Source organism: Malaclemys terrapin, chromosome 1 (genome assembly GCF_027887155.1).
Source record: "Malaclemys terrapin pileata isolate rMalTer1 chromosome 1, rMalTer1.hap1, whole genome shotgun sequence".
NCBI lineage: Eukaryota > Metazoa > Chordata > Testudines > Emydidae > Malaclemys > Malaclemys terrapin.
The window spans coordinates 86,678,318-86,696,852 of NC_071505.1; the positions used below are offsets into that span (position 1 = coordinate 86,678,318).

The 18,535-nt window shown below is 41.1% G+C and overlaps 2 protein-coding genes across 2 annotated transcripts in view; both read right to left on the minus strand.

The window, feature by feature from the left end:
• Positions 1-465: 465 nt before the first annotated feature.
• ARL1 (ADP ribosylation factor like GTPase 1) lies at positions 466-11,618 on the minus strand. Its single transcript, XM_054028991.1, has 6 exons — positions 11,311-11,618; positions 4,502-4,639; positions 3,620-3,701; positions 2,400-2,511; positions 986-1,164; positions 466-778 (listed from the first exon to the last, which is right to left on the minus strand). Exons 1-6 carry the CDS (start codon positions 11,312-11,314, stop codon positions 748-750), a joined length of 546 nt encoding a protein of 181 aa, XP_053884966.1. The 5' UTR covers positions 11,315-11,618; the 3' UTR covers positions 466-747.
• Positions 11,619-13,334: 1,716 nt separating this feature from the next.
• Positions 13,335-18,535, minus strand: part of NUP205 (nucleoporin 205) — a 68,759-nt gene continuing 63,558 nt past the window's right edge. The window contains exons 40-43 of the mRNA XM_054029017.1: positions 18,398-18,521; positions 17,291-17,419; positions 16,474-16,547; positions 13,335-15,184 (exon numbers count right to left, since the gene is read on the minus strand). Of these exons, the coding sequence (XP_053884992.1) occupies positions 15,032-15,184; positions 16,474-16,547; positions 17,291-17,419; positions 18,398-18,521 (480 nt within the window). The 3' untranslated portion in view covers positions 13,335-15,031. The remainder of the gene's footprint in view (positions 15,185-16,473; positions 16,548-17,290; positions 17,420-18,397; positions 18,522-18,535) is intronic.

Below are 18,535 nucleotides of genomic sequence, written 5' to 3' on the forward strand. Positions count from 1 at the left end.
GACATCACATTAAATACTTAAACTCCCTATAGCTGTGCACACTATCACTTACCCAAGGTGACATTCAATCCTAGCCCCTAGAACTGAGCAATAGTAACATTTCTGGGAAAGCATCTTTAGAAAATACTTTATCTGCTCAAACAAAACTTGTTACCATCATGTGTTAAAATATGAACCCTGCACTGGCTTCAAATCTGCTAGATATATCCTGCAGCTGTGTTTCTAGTTTTGAAATTAGTATCAAGGTGTTCAGAGCTGGGCTTTTCAACTCATGATTAAGAATTGGGCATGTTTTGTGAGTGAGCACTAATGCTCAGTTGAGTTTCCAACCAATAGCACTTTAGGGTAGCTCAAAACCAGTGACAGGCTTCTAGTGTGGGATATGCACATAACAGAAATATTTAGACAAGTGACATTTCAAAGATTTTAGTGTTTACATGAATAAAATAGGTGATGCCACTAAAATTCAAAACAAAAAGATTTATTCTAGCCTGTCTCGGTCTATTTTCAATTAAGTCTTCCATACAAATTAACATAAGTACATACCTTGATACAGGAGAGCAAGGAAGGAGTATTTTAATATAATACAGACACATTCAGTTGCTTCAGTGTATGTTTACAAGACAAGTCAGCCCCCTTTACAAGAGTCAGTTCCATCAGTCCTATTTACAGTGTGTGGCATTAACTTGCTTGACTGTAAAGAAAGGGATGCTTGGATGTGTTTGACCATCATGTGGCAAGGTTGATTTACTGCCTGTTCTTCAAGGCCTCCACCAACCTAAGGAAAAAATTAAGCAAGTTTATTTACTGCAGACTCCATTTCCAAGATGCATAGTGCACTGGAATAATCATGTAGCCTATAGGCCCATGCTTTGTTCATTTGGAAAAAAGCTAAAATTAGCACCAAAAATATCAAATGTTAGATCCTTTTGAGGAACATAATAACAGCATTAGTTATCAAGACTTGAGTTAAACAGTTACTTACCATTCCATTGCCTCATCAAGCCCAGTGCCTTTGGTTGCAGAGGTTTTGAAAATCTGCCACTTTTTGTCCTTCAAAGCTGGTAGGCCCAGTGAGTTTGCCATTTCTGTGGGCGTCATGGCCTGCTCCATGTCCTGTTTGTTTGCAAACACCACTAAAATGGCTTTTTTCAGCTCTTCTTCCTAAAAAAGAAATCTATGCAAGTAACACTGTTCTTCCCCTGACCTGAGAATTTAAAGCAAACTACAGGTTTATTTATGTAGAGAAAACATTGGTTTTCAAAAACAACAAGGAGTCTGGTGGCACCTTAAAGACTAACAGATTTATTTGGGCATGAGCTTTCGTGAGTAAAAACCTGGTTTTCAGTCTTTTCTATACAGTAAATCCTTCAAAAGTAAGGAGCTAGGCTTACTGGTAAACCTAAACTAAAATTTGATGCCAGTTCGTTTGAAACTGCTTCCTAAGGGAAACTGACCAAGAGCAGACGGATTTAAAGTATTCTGTAAAACTTTTATCATTCATTGGGCCAATAAAGGTATTCAAAGTTTATTAAATTCAATTACTTAGGGCACAATTCTGCCACCCTTGCATTGTAAGATACTAAACTTTATAATAGGATTACTTACAATCACAGATATTACTCAGCTTAAGGCTGGCAGAACTGGACCCTGAATAATGACAAAGCACTAAGAAGCTATGCTAGTAACAGATTATATTCAGTCTGGTGCCCACACAAAGGCTTATCTGAACTGACATGAAACATGAAAGATTGACAAAAGCATTAAACATATTGCAAATATTCTGCAGTCAAAAGCTTTGTACAGTATCTCCTCAGTTTGTCATCCCGTTGCTGATCAATTAGAGAACATGCTTGTTTAAAGTTGCGCAATGCTCCCTTATAAAGTTGTTGGGCAGCTCCCTGCTTTGTCCACTGCTTGCAGAAAGAGCAGCCCATTGGAGCTAGCTGGTGGGGGCTTGGAACCAGCGTGGACCAGTTTCCCTAAGTTGCCTGTGCAGCAGCTACCCAGCAGCTGGGCTACCAATTGCCTGGCAGTTCAGCTGTCCCTCCCTCCCACTGCTGTGTGTGTGTGGGGAGGGGGGTTCAAGTGTCAGGAGGCCTGCTGCCCCCCCACTTGTTTAAAACTTATGCTGTGTGTGTGTACAGTCTTTTGTCTGGCAAAAAAAATTCCCTGGACCCTAACCCCTCATTTACATTAATTCTTATGGGGAAATTGGATTCACTTAAAGTAGCATTTTTCAGGAACAAATCTACATTAAGTAAGGAGTTACTGTAATACGATACTTGATTCCAAGCAGAGTTCATTGTGGTAGGTGCTGGTTTGTTTTAGATTTACTTTAAGAGGAAAGATCTGCAATTAGTATTTTGATTATCTAAACAGTATCTTTGTTTTCTTACCTCCAACATAGCAACAAGTTCTGATTTTGAAATGCCAATTCTGTCTCGATCACAGCTGTCTACTACATAAATGACTGCATCTGTATTTGAATAGTAACACCGCCAATATGGCCTAGAAAAGAAGAACAAGCTAGTTGAGTTCATATGAAGTTAAGTTTAATTTTATTAAGTGAAAGGAACCAAACACAATGGCAATTATAACTGTGATGGCCAGTGCTTGAAAAAACCACTTGCTCAGGGAAAGTAGAGTTGTCCCCCTCCAGGTAATTGGCCTAAAGGCAACTGGTGTCTTAAAAGGGGAGGAAAGGAGCAGACCACTCCAAACACTATTGCTCAAAAAAGAAGTGAGTAAAACTACCTGGGGACAACTATTTATTGGGGGAATTAAGATGTGCCAAAGTTAAATTCATGGATTTGAGGGGCAGTGCTGCAGCTATTTCAGTTAAGTGTTTCTTAGCCATATCTTTTACCATAAAACTCTAGTTAAAGCTTAATTTAAGTTTCACAAAACTGGTTGTGTGAAAAGCATCTGCCATGGATTTTACTATTAAGGCAAAAAAATTAATCAAGCAAAAAATAAGACCTGATTTGATTCTTTAAACTGACTAGTAAGTAACAATTAAATCTTCATTTTAGAAGAATTGTGCCTGCTGAAGTATTTTATTCAGAATCAAAAGTGAGGTTTGCACCTGAGGAAAGTAGTTCTTGATCTTTAGCAACGAAAGTTTGTAAAAATCTATTTTCGAAAAACATGGCAAACAAGAGAAGATATACTGCAAGAGGTGACCATATTCCCACTGTTGTACTATATCATTACTCATTAAAATTTTCAAAGGAATTTGTTACCCATTCCTAAATTTAAGATTAGGGCTGTCAAAAAGTAATTGTGTGATTAATCGCACCGTTAAACAATAATACCACCATTTATTTAAATATTTGTGGATGTTTTCTACATTTTCAATTACAACATAGAATACGAAGTGTACGCTGCTCACTTTATATTTTTTTTATTACAAGTATTTGCACTGTAAAAAAACGATAGTATTTTTCAATTCATTTATCACAAGTACTGTAGTGCAATCTGTCCCTAATGAAAGTTGAACCCACAAATGTAGAATTATGTACAAAAAACTGCATTCAAAAACAAGACAGTGCAAAACCTCAGAGCCAAATCAACCTTCTGCTGGTGACATCTGACTCAGTAATCTGAAATTTCTTACCTGATACTTGTCTGTCCTCCCAAGTCCCAGACTTGAAACTTTAGATTCTTGTACGTTACTGTCTCAACATTGAAACCAATTGCTGAAATATATAAAGAGAGACTACCTTAGAGCTGCTCTCAGGGAAGAACATTCCAGCAAGAGAGGAGCTGTAATACATTCTAACTTCAGTTAGAATCTTTAATCCTCACAAGTGTAATTAAACCCTACACAGCTAGTTAAGTCCATACTTCTTCATAGATCATCTTACTAGCTGCTTTTTTGATGATCAAATAAATGCACTATGCTTTGACTGAAAGACAAGATGCAGTATTTTAAATGAAATAAAAGCAACTTTAAAATTTTTTTTGGAGTTACAAAAGTATATATATGGTTGTTTTAAATAGGAGTGTTGTTTATAACAAAGGCTTAGGCCCAGAGACCCCTGACTTCCCTGTGAGAATGAACATAAACAGAGCAAAAATGAATTTAGCATTGACTTACTCTTTCCTGTCTAGAGTCTGATGTGTAGACAAACAGAGCCTTCACAGAGTTCATGTTAAAGATACATTTGAGACCCTGACTTTGCTGCACTGCCATCATTAGTGCACATTAACACCATAATAAGAACCTACCAAACTCATGGTAACAAAATTCAAATGTGTGGCTACACACTTCTAGTGTGTAGTTAGCAGCATTAAATACTTTCTTTCCCAGTACTTCTACAGCACACAATAGTAGCTGCATATGGGAAGACACACAAACAAGGATGCATGAGGTTCCAGCAACTTCTAAAGACTGCAGATTAACTAAACCAAACTTTGTGTGCACACACTTCATAAACAAAGGAAGTGTATGTATTAGATCTTCACTGGATCAGTTATTCTTTAGAGAAGCACTTACTGGGGATGGTGGTAACAACTTCACCAACTTGTAGCCTGTACAGAATTGTTGTTTTTCCTGCCCCATCTAGTCCCAATATTAAGATTCTCATCTCCCGAGTGCCAAACAAACTGGAAAAGATAGTGGAAAAAAAGCCACCTGAAAAACAGAACAGAAACAAAATTTCAGTACCATGTTGCAGTAGCACCTACACTAAGAAGTAAGAGAGCAATAGGACACGTTGTCAAAGAACACCAGGAAGTATATCTGCTTTAAAAATATCCACTAGTCTGAACAACTGGATTGTTCCCTTCAGTGGAACTAAAAATAGCTCAAGCTGTTGATTATTAACATACCTGCCCCTTCCTGTTCTCCAAAAGTTTGACCTCAGTCAGCAAGATCAGGTGGCAGAAGCAATCTTTCCTGCTGTTTGCATTTGCTTCTCTATCAGCAGATAGTGAACTAATTCATTTTTCTATTGCCCTCTATGTTTCTGGTGCATTAAATTACACAGGGACCTTCAAAACCTGATGATGTTAGAAAGGAAATTAAGTTGTCCTTCAGTATGACTACATGTACATTTATTGGTTTAATAGGGTACATGCTGTAGAGGAGAGGCAGGCAAACTTTTTGGCCTGAGGGCCACATCAGGTTTCCAAAATTGTATGGAGGCCCGGTTAGCGGAGGCTGTGCCTCCCCGAACAGCCAGGCGTGGCCTGGCCCAGGCCCCTATCCGACCCCTCCTGCTTCTCGCCTCCTGACAGCCCCCACCCCGGGACTCCTGCCCCATCCAATCCCTTCTGTTACCTGTCCCCTGACCGCCCCCTGGGGATCCCTGCCCCATCCAACCGCCCCTTCTCCCTATCCCCTGACTGCCCCCAAAACCCTTGCCCACCCCCTGCCGCCCCATCCAACCCCTCCTCTCATTCCTGACCGCCCCGACCCCTATCCACACCCCCACCCCCTGACCACCATCCCGAACTCCCCTGCCCTCTATCCAACCCCCCCGCCCCTCCTTACCACGCTGCCTGGAGCGCCGGTGGCTGGACACTCAGACCACCAGGACAGGCAGCTGCGCCGCCTGGCTGGAGCCAGCCACGCCACTGCGCAGCACAGAGCACCGAGTCAGGCCCAGGCTCTGCAGCCCTGCCACCCAGAGCATTGCACCAGCGGCACAGTGAGCTGAAGCTGCAGGGGAGGGGCCGGGGGCTAGCCTCCTGGGGCAGGAGCTCAGGGGCCGGGCAGGAGGGTCCTGCGGGCCATAGTTTGCCCACCTCTGCTGTAGAGTCTGATACATGCTAACTGAGGCCAGGTCTACCTATTAGGTCTACACTATAATCTTACAGCAGTATAACTGCGTCACCCGGGTGTGAAATAACTGCATCACTAGAGTGTGGGTTTTACCGACCTAACCTCCTGCTGTAGACAGTGCTATGTTGACAGGAGAGGCTCAACAGATGTAGACAATGCTGTCAACAGGACGTAGCTATTGCCTCTTGCAGAGGTGGATTAACTACACCGATGGAAGCAGCTCTCCTGTCAGCCTAATAGCATCTTCACTGAAGCATTACAGTGGTGCAGCTGCACTGCTGCAGTGTTTTAAGTGTAGTCACGTCTTTAAGTTTAAAGATTATGAAAGTGCACTGACAAATGTAAACAAACAGGTGTCTAGCCCACCTTCAGAAATGTTCACCGAGGCTGGGACAGGAATAGGAAAAGGGTGGCTGAACAGTCAGATTGTTAAGCAACAGCTTCAACTATCTTCATTGCCACTGTAGAGGAAGACAGTAGAATTCTGAAAACTAGTGGAGACGTTAATTACCTGACTTCCTTTTGGAGACGAGTTTTTTAATCCATGTGGAGTACATTCTAGTCAGTCATTAGTTTAAATTCAGAGCTTTAAAGAGATGGGCTAGGTTCAAAATTTGACCTTATCTGATAGGAGACACCTCCAAATCAAATTAATGAGAAAACTTTACATCAAACTGTTATGATTAGAATAGGCATGCTTGTAGGACTAAAGAGTCCACCCCCAGGCCAAGTTTTGTTACACAAGCAATAAAATTATTTTTGAAGTGAGTCCTTAGTTCATGACACCATTCCAGTTAACTTTGTGTCAATCGTCTAATATGCAACATCCTTATTTGGTATTCCACAGCCAATCCGTCCAGCACACTGTTTGCTGCTAGCTATATAACAAGCATATCTGTGAGAGAACTGTCCCAGTTCAATGCTGTAGGAGCAGCAGACCTGAAACAGTCTCCTACTTAAATAGGGTTTGTCCCAACATCTCATTCTGGTGCACATTAAGGAAATGTACCTGTGGTCAGACACTGCTTTTATATTCATTGCACACTAAGCAAACAAGAACATAATGTATTAAAATTTTAGACTAGTAGGGGAAAGACTGACAGATATGGCAACTTCCTGCCATATGCTCAGGTGACCATATTGAAATAAGTTAAATATCTTTGTGGTTCATTATTTTAAATGAATGATTGTGGTCTACTCCATGAGGGTGGGCTACCACAGTTCCTACACCAATAGGAAACAGTGGGTGGTGACTAAGGCAAATCACGTAGTTGTAATACCCGCAGAGAAGTACCATCTCCTGGGAAGGCTCGCAATACTTGTTCAACCTGGATTCTCCAAAGACCAACAGACAAAGAAAGGATTTTTGGATAAATAGCGTAAGTTTAAAATGACTTGGGGCTTTTCTACTTAATCTAGCAGACACACAGGATCTTCTGTGCCATGGAGGTCACCAACCCTTGCAGAAGGGTTGGTAAGATATTAGCCTGCCAGGGCTCCACAAGACTGATGGGTAATCTCTTGTGAGATTGTTGCATGTGCACAGGAATGTTTATTGTTTTTGTATACATTTTCTCTGTAATGTTTTTAGCCAAGGAATAAATGTGTTTGTTTAACTTGTAACTTGTTGTCAATACATTAGTCAGAGCCCTTGGAAAGAAAGCAAAACACAGGTGCTGCCTTTTAAGCAGAATGGCTTTCTGGAGATAACACAGTGTAAATCAGGGAGCTAGGCAACCTTAAAACCCCCCAGTCAACAGGGAATGAGACACGAGTCTCCAACCAGGAGAGAGGTATGGCAGGGCATTTAAGTGGGTGCCCTCGTCGGACCAGTGGGGAAATACAGTTACAGTTACTTGGAAATTGTGACAGGGTCATTTAAAACAAAACAAAACGTGACACCGTACAATATTACATCCCGACCCACAAATGTTAACAGCCAAACATGTAAAAGGTAAACCATACTGGACAAATATCAGTTAGGATCCTAAATACCTGACAGAACCCAAGTTGGCAGTTACATAGTAAAAATATCCTATTCAAATAGCTTGTTTGTTATAAATGTGTGTTTGTGTTATGTTTTTCTACGGAGGGGAGAGGAATAGTGTACTTATGTAGAAAAGGGATGGAAACTACGTGCCAGTCTCACTTTTTCCTCTCTAAGCCTGCTCCATTAAAAAGTGGAGCACATCACTGACTTTGGAAATACAGGAGCAGGTATGGGGCTGGCCTCTAAAATCCCTGGGGCAGGAACCATTGCTATTATATTTGTACAACTCCTAGCTCAATGGACTTACGGCACTATTGTAGTACAAATAATAATAGTAATAGGACATGGCTGATCTGAATGAAGTGTAACGGCAAAGTGGCAAATGGCACAACGTGAAAAAGGTATTTCAGGAGACACGCTTTGACAGAAAATCTTACATGAAAAGCTCAGAGGATTTTCTCTCATCTTAATCCATAAAACTGGTTAGTGGAATTAGCCTCCTGATTCTCCCACTCCCTTTTCAAAAAGATGTGCCCCCATCTAAAGAGAGAACCCTAGTAAATTGATGTGCTCTGCAGACTTTCAGCTGCAGTAATTTGTTCTACCCTCACCCTCTGCAGGTGTTTTACATTATTTACCTGCTAGATTTATGCCTCTCTTCACCTCCCCCTACTATCTACCTTATCTCATTATCTTAATTCTCTTCAACAGCCCATTTATATAATTACATTTGTGTTATATCATTGCAATTTGCCAGTGGAAAGAATGCTGAATACCTAATGTTTCTGAGTGACTTTTCGTAAATAAAAGTGGATTATAATCTTTGGCTAGTTATGGATTTCTGGGTGTAGTGGTTGTACAATTTGCAGTTTTGGAAAATTTATAAACTGTTGAAAAATAGGTGTCACCTTTGAGAGACCTCAACATTGTTAACACAGAGTAACTTCCAAAATACATGGAACATGTGACAGTCAGATGTGTTGATATAATTGATATCAAAGCATATGAAGTCACTATTGAAGTTTTGCATTCTGAATGCAAGGTTGATGATACTGGGTTCTTTTGCATCTGTTGGAGATGTAAGTGAAAGCCCTACAGAGCACTGGAGTGTGTTATTGACAGTGTCACAGGCAATGTGAAGGTGGACAGGAATGCACAACTCTTTTCCCTTAACTTTAAAAGCCCAACAATAAGAAGTTTTGGGTGCATGGGACATGTCCTCCTGCAACCTCAACTGTCAACAATTTTGCAAATATCCTGCCTAAAAAGACATCAGAATTACACACAATATTCTAGATGTGGTACAGCTTTAAATCTAATTTTATTTCCAGTTGATATTTCTTAAGTGTCCAGCCCAAAATGATTTCATAGACTCCAAGGCCAGAAGTGGCCACTGGTGTCACATGATCTGACCTTAGGGTGACCAGACAGCAAATGTGAAAAATTGGGATGGGGGTGGGGGGTTATAGGAGCCTATATAAGAAAAAGACCCAAAAATCGTGACTGTCCCTCGAAAATCGGGACATCTGGTCACCTTATCTGACCTCTTGTACAACACAGACCACAGAACTTCCCCAATATAATTCCTCGAGCAGCTCTTTCAGTGAAAACATTCAATCTGGATTTAAAAATTGTCAGTGATGGAGAAACCACCACAACCCTTGGTAAATTGGTCCAGTGGTTAATTACCCTCACTGTTAAAAATCTACACCTTCTAATTTCAAATTTACCTAGTTTCAATTTCCAGCTGGTCCTGCTATACCTTTCTCTGCTAGATTGAAGATCACATTATCAAATATTTGTTCCCCATGTAGGTACTTATAGACTGTAATCAAGTCACCACTTAATCTTTTCTTTGTTAAACTAAATAGATTGAGCTCGAGTTTCTCACTTTAATCATTCTTGTGGCTCTTCCCTGAATCCTCTCCAATTTCATTCTTCTTGAATTGTGGACATCAGATCTAGACACAATATTCCAGCAGTAGTCACACCCCAGTGCCAAATGCAGAGGTAAAATAACCTGTCCACTCCTGAGACTCCTGTTCATGCATCCAAGGATTACATTAGCCCTTTTGGCCACCAAGATGCATTGCAAGCTCATGTTCAGCTGATTATCCACTAGAACACCCAAATCTTCAGAGTCATTACTTCCAGGACAGGTCCCCATCCTGTAAATACAGCCTACATTCTTTGTTCCTAGAGGTGTACATTTGCATTTAGCTGTATTAAAACACATACTGATTGCTTGTGCCCAACTTACCAAGCTGTCTAGATCATTCTGTATAGTGACCTGTCCTCTTCAATATTTACCACTCCCCCAATTTGTGTATCATCTAAAAACTTTATCAACTAAGATTTTGTTTTCTTCCAGATCACTGATAAAATTAAATAGCATAGGGCCAAGAGCCAATCCCTGGAGGACCCCACTAGAAACACACCCACTTTGAGGAAGTGTGATCAACAGAAAAGTAAGATTGATTGGAAACTGCTTCACAACCAGAGCTATAGCAATAACTAACCACAAAAAGTAGTGTCTGCATAAATCCTACCAGATTCTACTTCAGTCCAATATATCCATCTCAGATTCTCTTTGTATTTTTACACCCATAGTATTAAGTACTGAGTTCACAGCTCTAATAAAGTCATCAACACTTTGAAGAACATTCCTGGTGGTTAGCTGTACAGAGTAGAACATATAAAGCTGCATTTAACTTTGTTTTCCTTCAAATAGATGCTGTATTGCATTAGGTAAATGGCAATGTCTCAAGTATGGTTTAAGAGAACACATCAGATGAAGTTATTTGAGAGATCAGGGGAGACTGTGGCACTGGGACCAGACGGAGATTACAGCGCTTTACACCCATAGCTCTAAGTGCTTTACAAAGGAGATCTGTATCATTATCCTCATTTTAACGGATAGGGAAATGGAGGCACAGGTAAGGAACTGACTTGGCCAGGTCACCCTGTAAAGTGGTGGTAGAGCTGGGAACTGAACCCATGGCTCCGGGCCCCAGTCCAGTCAGTGCCTCACCCACTGGGCTTCTCTAACCAACTCCTAACCGCCTCTGCCCTAGCTTTACCTTTGTAGGGTGCTTTCATCGGTTTAACAAAGGCCTTTGTAAAGACACGACTGGTGTTTACACTGGCGTGTCCCCCGCTGCTGGGGGGCTCCGGGGAGGGCAGCGTTGCCTGCTCCCACCTGATCCTGGCCAGGGACCGCGCCCTGAAGTGGCGACAATGGCACAATCTGCCACAGGACCGACCCACGCACAGCCGCCCTCGCCTCAGGCCGGGACTTCCCACTCTCTCCCCACCGCGCGGCTGCTGCGGCTCCGCCCCCGCCCCCGGAGAACAGGCCGCCCGTGTGCCGCTCCCCTAGGGGCGCTGCTGCCGGGGCCGGGGTGCCGGCTCCCCGCCCCCGAGCAGCAGCACGGCCCGGGCCCGGGCCCGGTACGTCGGGGCCGAGTCTCGCGCTGCCCCCGCCGGCAAAGCGCCAGCCGGACCCGTCCCCGCAGCCCCCGGTCCTCACCCATGGTGCCGCCGCTACCCGGTCCTCACTGCCCCAGGCCGCCGCCGCCACCAGCTTCCACGTCGACTCAGTCGCTTCTACCGGGGGAAGTAAATGAGGCGCCGCCCGCAGCCTCCCACTTTCGGCACGGAGCCGAGATTTAGGCCGTTGGAGCCGGGGGGAGGGGCCGCGTGCCCCCGCCACCGACGGGTGCAGGGGCCGAGCGCGCGCAGGGTTCCCGAATCCCGCGGGCCGGAGACGCTCCCCCCCTCCTCCGCCGGGACTTCTTCCCACCAATGCGAAGCGACGAATCTGCGGCCGCGGACCCAGGCGCTAGAGCCGCTACGACGCAGCGGATGGGGCGAAGTGCCGAAGAGGTGAGGGGTGACTCAGCGGGAAATGGGGCGGGGCCTGTTAGCGCGAAGGGGCGGAGCTACCCGCGTTCCTCCTCCTCCACTTGCCCCTGCCCCGTGGCCGGCGCAGAGGGCTGCAGCTACCCGAGCAGGGGAGGAGGGATGCAAGGGCAGAGTAGCACCTTCTTCCACAGAGGCACTCCTTCCCTTAATTATCCTGTCAGAACAACAGAGCACGGGGACAAAAGGATTGAAAGATAAAACATTAAGCAGCAAAGGCCCCACTCTAAATTTGGTCTACCGCCTTTAAAGCCCTGGAAGGGCGCAACAAAAACATGGAGAGGGTTGTTGGTGGTTGTTTTTTTTTTTAAGAAGTGTAATTTTGCAAACAGTATTTCTACTACAGTGTATCTTGCCAGGATTGTAGTTTTATCCTCCAAGGTACACCTCTACCAGTTGCAAAGCAGGAGAGAATCTATTCTCCCCTCCCTCAGCTCATTATATAAACAGTGCCATGTGCCTTGTCTCCTCTCAACAACCGTTACTAGGCTACTGTTAGAGGTCCAATACCAAATGAGATTAATCAAAATTGCTGAGGACAGATTCACCTCTCTTCTTGAGCAGATATTCCTCTGTACACAAGCATCCATGTCAGCAAGAATGTATAACCTAATGGAACAGTGAGGAAGTTATATAATAGATACAGAATAGTAGGGTACAATAACACGGGCTGCCTAGAGGGGAGGCAAGTGGGGCAATTTGCCCCAGGCCCCGCAGGGGCCCCCAAAAGAATATAGTATTCTACAGTATTGCAACTTTTTGTAATGGAAGGGGCCCCTGAAATTGCTTTGGCCCGGGCCCCCTGAATCCTCTGGGCAGCCCTGACAATAACTGTACAAGACCAAAAGAAAGCTTTAAAGAAGTTATTTTTCAGAGGAGTTGCATCACCCTATTGCAATAAATTTATTCAACAAATGATCCATTAGAAGAATAAAAATCTAAAGAATACTGTGTAACCCACGTAAACATCCCCTCATTTAACCATTCTTAAGGGGCATTGAACCATTCAATACCAGAATCTTCACTAATATTAAATTAGGTTATTAATAGCAGTTATTGCTACTTACATTTATTTCCCTCATTTATTAGCAGCAAGAATTCCAGTTAATTAAACTGAAATGTTTATTGCAGTGGAGTATATGAACAATACTTTTACAGCTTAATAAACATCATAGAAAAGCTTAGATATTAACTAATTACAAGCCATGTTTTTTTTTTCCACAGCTATTCATATTATTCTTTTTTTAACAGGACAAAACTAAAGCATATAGCAAACAAAAAGTAAAACAAAACCCACTGCTTTTCTGCCCCTGCGTGGGTTTTAAAAGATGTCTCAGTAGTGTAAACATGGAAGTTTAACTAATATGATTAAATAACTATGGACACAGATTAAAATGAATTGTTCATTTTTTCCATGTAGGTCATTCCTGAAATCACTATGACCGGTCAGTATAGTGTTAGGCTTGCAGCCCAGAAAAAGCTACTATATATTTGTACAGCATTAACAGTATGGTAGGTGCTCTACAAACACCTATCTTCATAAGGTTCCCTGACCTATTTCTAATCTAAATAACATAATTACTGTTGATTTGGTACATAAGAATATTAATAATATAGGTGCATTTATCAGGATTTTTAAATACATGCAGGGTGGCCAGATATAAAACAGGAAAAATGGATGCATGCCTCTGTTTTTTAATTGAGAGAACAAAGAGGAATGGTTTCAGATAATGCATACTATAGGTCCTTGGGCAACAGGGTCTAATATTTTATAAAACATGGTAAAAATGTGGCAGATTATTACAAAATTTATTATCCAAAGAGTAAATCAGAATTTGAAAAGTTACAGCACCACCTATTTATGTTGGTATAGTAGAAAGTTAATTTCCTTGGCATTCAGGAGTCCTGACCCAATAGGGAATTATTATTGGCAAAAATTAAAGAATTCCCTTAATCTGTTCTTGAAGTACTGAACAAATACTAGTCAGTTACCATATCACAGTTTTCCAAGGTGCAGTAAAGTACATTAAACCAGCAGATTTCCAGAATTATATTTTTGAATTCTCTTCATAGGGAGTCCTGTCCACTTACTTCCTTCATTTTGTGGGATAGGATAGATGTGTGTATGAGGAAGGGAAGGGAAAGTGGTTGAGAATCACCAAGACTTCACTAAAGAATAAACCATTTGTATCTAACATATTCTTTCAAAACCACTAATAACCACAAATTGAAAGACTGGACCATAAAATAATCCCAGCCAGACAAATATACCAATCTCCTATACAACACAAACTGATGACAAAGTGAGAAATTATTAATTGTGAATAAAAAAAATATACTAGGCAGTGGACATTTAGAAAAGACAGAACTCACCTGCAAATATGAACAGTCTGTGTAAAAGACAATATATGGAAAGTATTAAAAAGTTCCAATGGCAACGTAGACCAGAGTTGATTTACTACTCTTCTCTGTGTAAAAGAAGATTTTGGTATCTCTCTTTTTCCTCTTACGGGCCAAACCCAATGTTCAAGTGTGTTTCCTCTTTTGTCACAAATTTCATTCTGTCCCTTATGTATCTTTAAGCCCAATGCCTGGCACGCTAGCAAATAGTAATGAACCCAAAAGGAGGCCTAACACGTACAACAGACCACATAGGAGAAGCAAGTGAATAGACCTCAGCTTTTCTGATCACATTTCCCAGCACGGGTCAGCCTCCCCCCACGTTCTTCACCATTTCCTCAGCACCTAGAATTGTACAAATGCATATATACACATTCATGTCTGTTGGAAGGGAACAAGACAAGAAGTGAACAGAAGCAGGCTAGACATGGATGGAATAATGGCCTTCCACCAAGCAATCCATTTTGAGAAGGACACGCACATCTTGTCCTCAAGAACCGGACCAAGAAATCAGCATTTCCATTAAGCGTGTGATCCACAGCGAGGAGGCAGCATCAGTGAGAACACCATAAATGGGGCCTGGCAGTTCGCATTTCTTTCAAATCATCACATGGATGTGTGCAGATTTCCCAAATACAAAGCTCAAGATTCTTGTTAAATTTTCCGCTGTATTTCCAGTGTTTTCTGTCTATTCTCTTACAGTGACCATAACGCACCTTTAAAAAAATCCTTTATTTTTCCTGTGAGGATGGCAGTAGGCAAGAAAGAATACACAAACTGATTAATTAGTGATAAGAAAAAAAAAAAAAAAAAGGTAACAAAATATTTTTGGCCATAATTTAGAAAAGGTAAGTTCTATAAAATCTGAGTTTAAGGCAGTTTGCCCAGGTTCGTTACTTGTGGAGGCAAGCAGCATGAGGAGGAATCCTTTAAGTCCTTGATACCCTTAGTAGACCACGGATACGTCTGACAAGTGCTTGGATGAAAGTATAGCGTGACCGGACTTTCGAGTATAACCCTTCAATGTCAAGGAGCTTCTTCTGCAGAGATTCACCAAAGCTGTTGGTGGCTTCAATCTGAAGCTGAGGAAGAGAAGAAATTTGGTGAAACGGACAGTGGTGTCTGGTCCTCTTGTTAAAGGAGGTCTTTTCATCACTAATCACCACCAATCGCCCTTACCCACACCGCACCCACTTCCATTGCTTCAAGCCCCCTCTTAGAAGAATATAAATATTGGGGGGGAGGGGAAATCTCGTTTGGCAAATATTAAACAGGTCCTTATGTTTATCTATCTAAATCATACACTGGAAAGTATTTCTGTGAGGGTTTTTTGGTGAAGTACTTAACATTTTAAACACGTATATGTTTTGACTTTAAAAATACTACTTGTGTGCTGTAATCTAAGCACATGCATGTTTGGCAAATCAGAGCCTTACTGTTATATAACATGACTTCTTAAATTAAGGAATTGTAGAAGAGAGTTGCCCTTATAGGCAAGATTCTCAATATATGTTATAGGCTATATAACAAAAATCCATGTATTGAAAAACATGTTTTGTTATTACTGATGGAAAAGGCTATTTAAAAAAAGAGCTGAATTCTAGACATTATTATAGGATGTTATTGTATATATTCTCTTGAGTGGTTGGCTATAGTCACAAAAGTGTATGCTCCTTATTTTACAACTCTGTATACTGTTAATCATGATTGAAACGAAAAGTTTTTATTTTCTTATTTGCATACAAACATCAAGGATACATGTTCGCATAGTTCTGAGAACAGATCATTAATTAACCTGTGCTGGTTTTGCTGGCTGTACCTCCAAGCAGCACAAATTATTTTAGGTTCTACATAAGCAGTGGCAATTTCTTAGCTACGTCACAGTCAGCTCCCCTTCCTCTCTCTTTACTATGGTCCATCTGCAGCTGACCAAAAATGAACAGCTGCAGCATCACACAAAACTAGGAACCCTGTCTTCAATTCACCAAACTAGCCATCCCCAAGGATCACTGACAATTTATTTCAGAAGCAAATTATTAAACAGCTGCAGCTTATTAGTCTAATTTACAAGACAATAAGAAAAAATATTTTTTTCAGTAATTTGGACCTTGGTATTTCATTTGCAATGTTCTAGATTTTGTGCATTAACATGGTTGTGTGCACGATTCAAAAATACATGTATAGCAGTGCAACTGATACATGATTTTTCAAAAGGTTACACCCTATTTGTAGTTCAACTAAGCATTTAGCAGCAAGGTTTCGCAGATCACTTCTAAACATGGAAACTATAGACAGACTGCTGACAATAACTTCATGTTAGCAACACATCAGGTATGCTGTAATTAAGAATATTTTATCTGCTGCATCTCACCTGATCTATGTCATGCTGGCTCACTCGATTCTTCCCATTTCTGAAATCCAAGTTAGGCTCCGAACTGAAGGAATCTTGGAATAATATGCACAAATTTAAATTCTACATTCCACCTGCTGGTGAATACCATATATGTGCAGGTATAAAGCAAGGTTAACACACCAAATGCCTATTTTGTACACAACAAAAAGTTAAACAAGGATGAAGAGAAAATCACAATTGAACTTTCTTGACCTATTGATGAATTCTCTCTCAACCATTAGTATAGCAACTTCATATAGCCCTGGATTACACAACATGGCATGGTCAACAACAATAACCTCCCCGTATTATCTTTCCTTCCCTCTCCAAATCCACTGGTGAGTTAATACTGTATCAAGTTAAAAATATTTTTAGAAAACAAATGTCCTTACATCTGTTCTTAATATCACCTTCAATTATTACATTTGAAAACTTTTTAAAAATATATAATTTACTTTTCACATTACTTGTTTACTTTTTCCAATTTCACTCAGTTTGACCAACAGAAAAAAAGACTAGTCGGTTTCACTTGTTTCTAGACAAACTCACTTTTTACTTCTCATCCACTACTACAATGCTGCAATATTTGGGCTGCAAATACTGCATGGGTATGTTAAAAGTTTTGGTTTGGATTTATATTACAAACAAATTAGTAAAACATTATTAATGTTAAGTTTTGTAAAAATCTATTTTAGAAAAACTAAATTTTGATGTTCAATCTCTTGATATTGTCAGATATTTTTATGTTTAATTTACAAACTAATGAAAAGGCACCTTGGGGGTTGAGAAATATTACCTTGTAGCCTTCTGCTCTTAAATGAAGTCCTGGAGGCCAGCAGCGAATCTTGGGAATCAGTAGGGGTGCAATGCAATAGATAGTATTCCAGGTGACGCCAAAGAATAAAGAGGCATGTTTCTATGATATCTGTAGACATGCTTAGTGAAGGAGACTAAAGTTAATTTATGCTGATTTTAGATTGTAGCCCTATTAGAGGTTTCAAAAGAAAGCTCTGATGTTGCAAAAAGCTCCATGCATGTTTAACTCGGTGCATATGATAGTGATTGCAATGAGCCTACTCATATGGGTAAAGTTAAGCATGTATTTGCAAGACTGGGGACCAAGGTCTCTGTTTCTTGGGGACCAAAATGACTCTGATAGACAGCTCCTACCCTGTTTCCCCGAAAATAAGACATCCTCCGAAAATAAGGCCTACTTACAGTTTTGCCTCTCGTTGTAATATAAGGCATCCCCCCGATAATAAGACCTCCCCGATAATAAGGCATCCACCGATAATAAGGCATTTTTCATTTCTGAAAAATAAGACATCCCCTGAAAATAAGACCTAGCGCATCTTTGGGAGCAAAAATTAATATAAGACACTGTCTTATTTTCGGGGAAACAGGGTAGTTGCCACGGCCCTCCATTTTTTTCCACAACAGTAGTTCCAAGTTACTTGCATGGCTTGTACATCCTGACAGCATGCTTGGTGGACCTATACACTTGATTCTTTTTACTGTTGCCTGCTTCCAGCTCTAAGGGCTTTGTTGTTCAGCTGTATTTCCACTTCACCACAATGGAGGAGAATCACCATCCTAATCAGGTCAATTAACTTTATTTGTTGTTGACTTCTATGGAGAGCATGCTATGTTACTATTGACTTTCCTTCAGAGCTGCTATCACAACTAGAAAATAAATGTTTAAATGCTGAGTGTAGAGGAACATGTGCCTCCTATCAACTGATTTAATTATCAATATCTTCTTTCCTAGGATTGGTGTTGTTTAAAGTGGTCTGAAACCCAATTGATGGCTAGGCAATAAAACAAACTACTCCCATTTCTCAGCTGACTTTTTCAATTTTTCTGGAGTGTCACCATTGGAGCGGTCATAAATCCAAAAGGATACAGGAACATAGGGAAAGCAACTTGGCCCGATTGTTTATCAGCTTCACCAGACGCCGTCTTGCCAAAACATATTTTTGGGCAGTGGAAATTTTGTCTACCCCAGCTGGCATCACTGACTGACACAGCTATGGCAAGAAGA

Bases quoted from the DNA above. Each gene is read 5' to 3' on its own strand.
- ARL1 (XM_054028991.1), bottom strand. The intron at 3,702-4,501 runs GTAAGTGCTTCT...TATATATTTCAG, and splicing joins AGTTGTTACCACCATCCCCA to CAATTGGTTTCAATGTTGAG. The intron at 2,512-3,619 runs GTAAGAAATTTC...CTTCTTTTCTAG, and splicing joins GGAGGACAGACAAGTATCAG to GCCATATTGGCGGTGTTACT.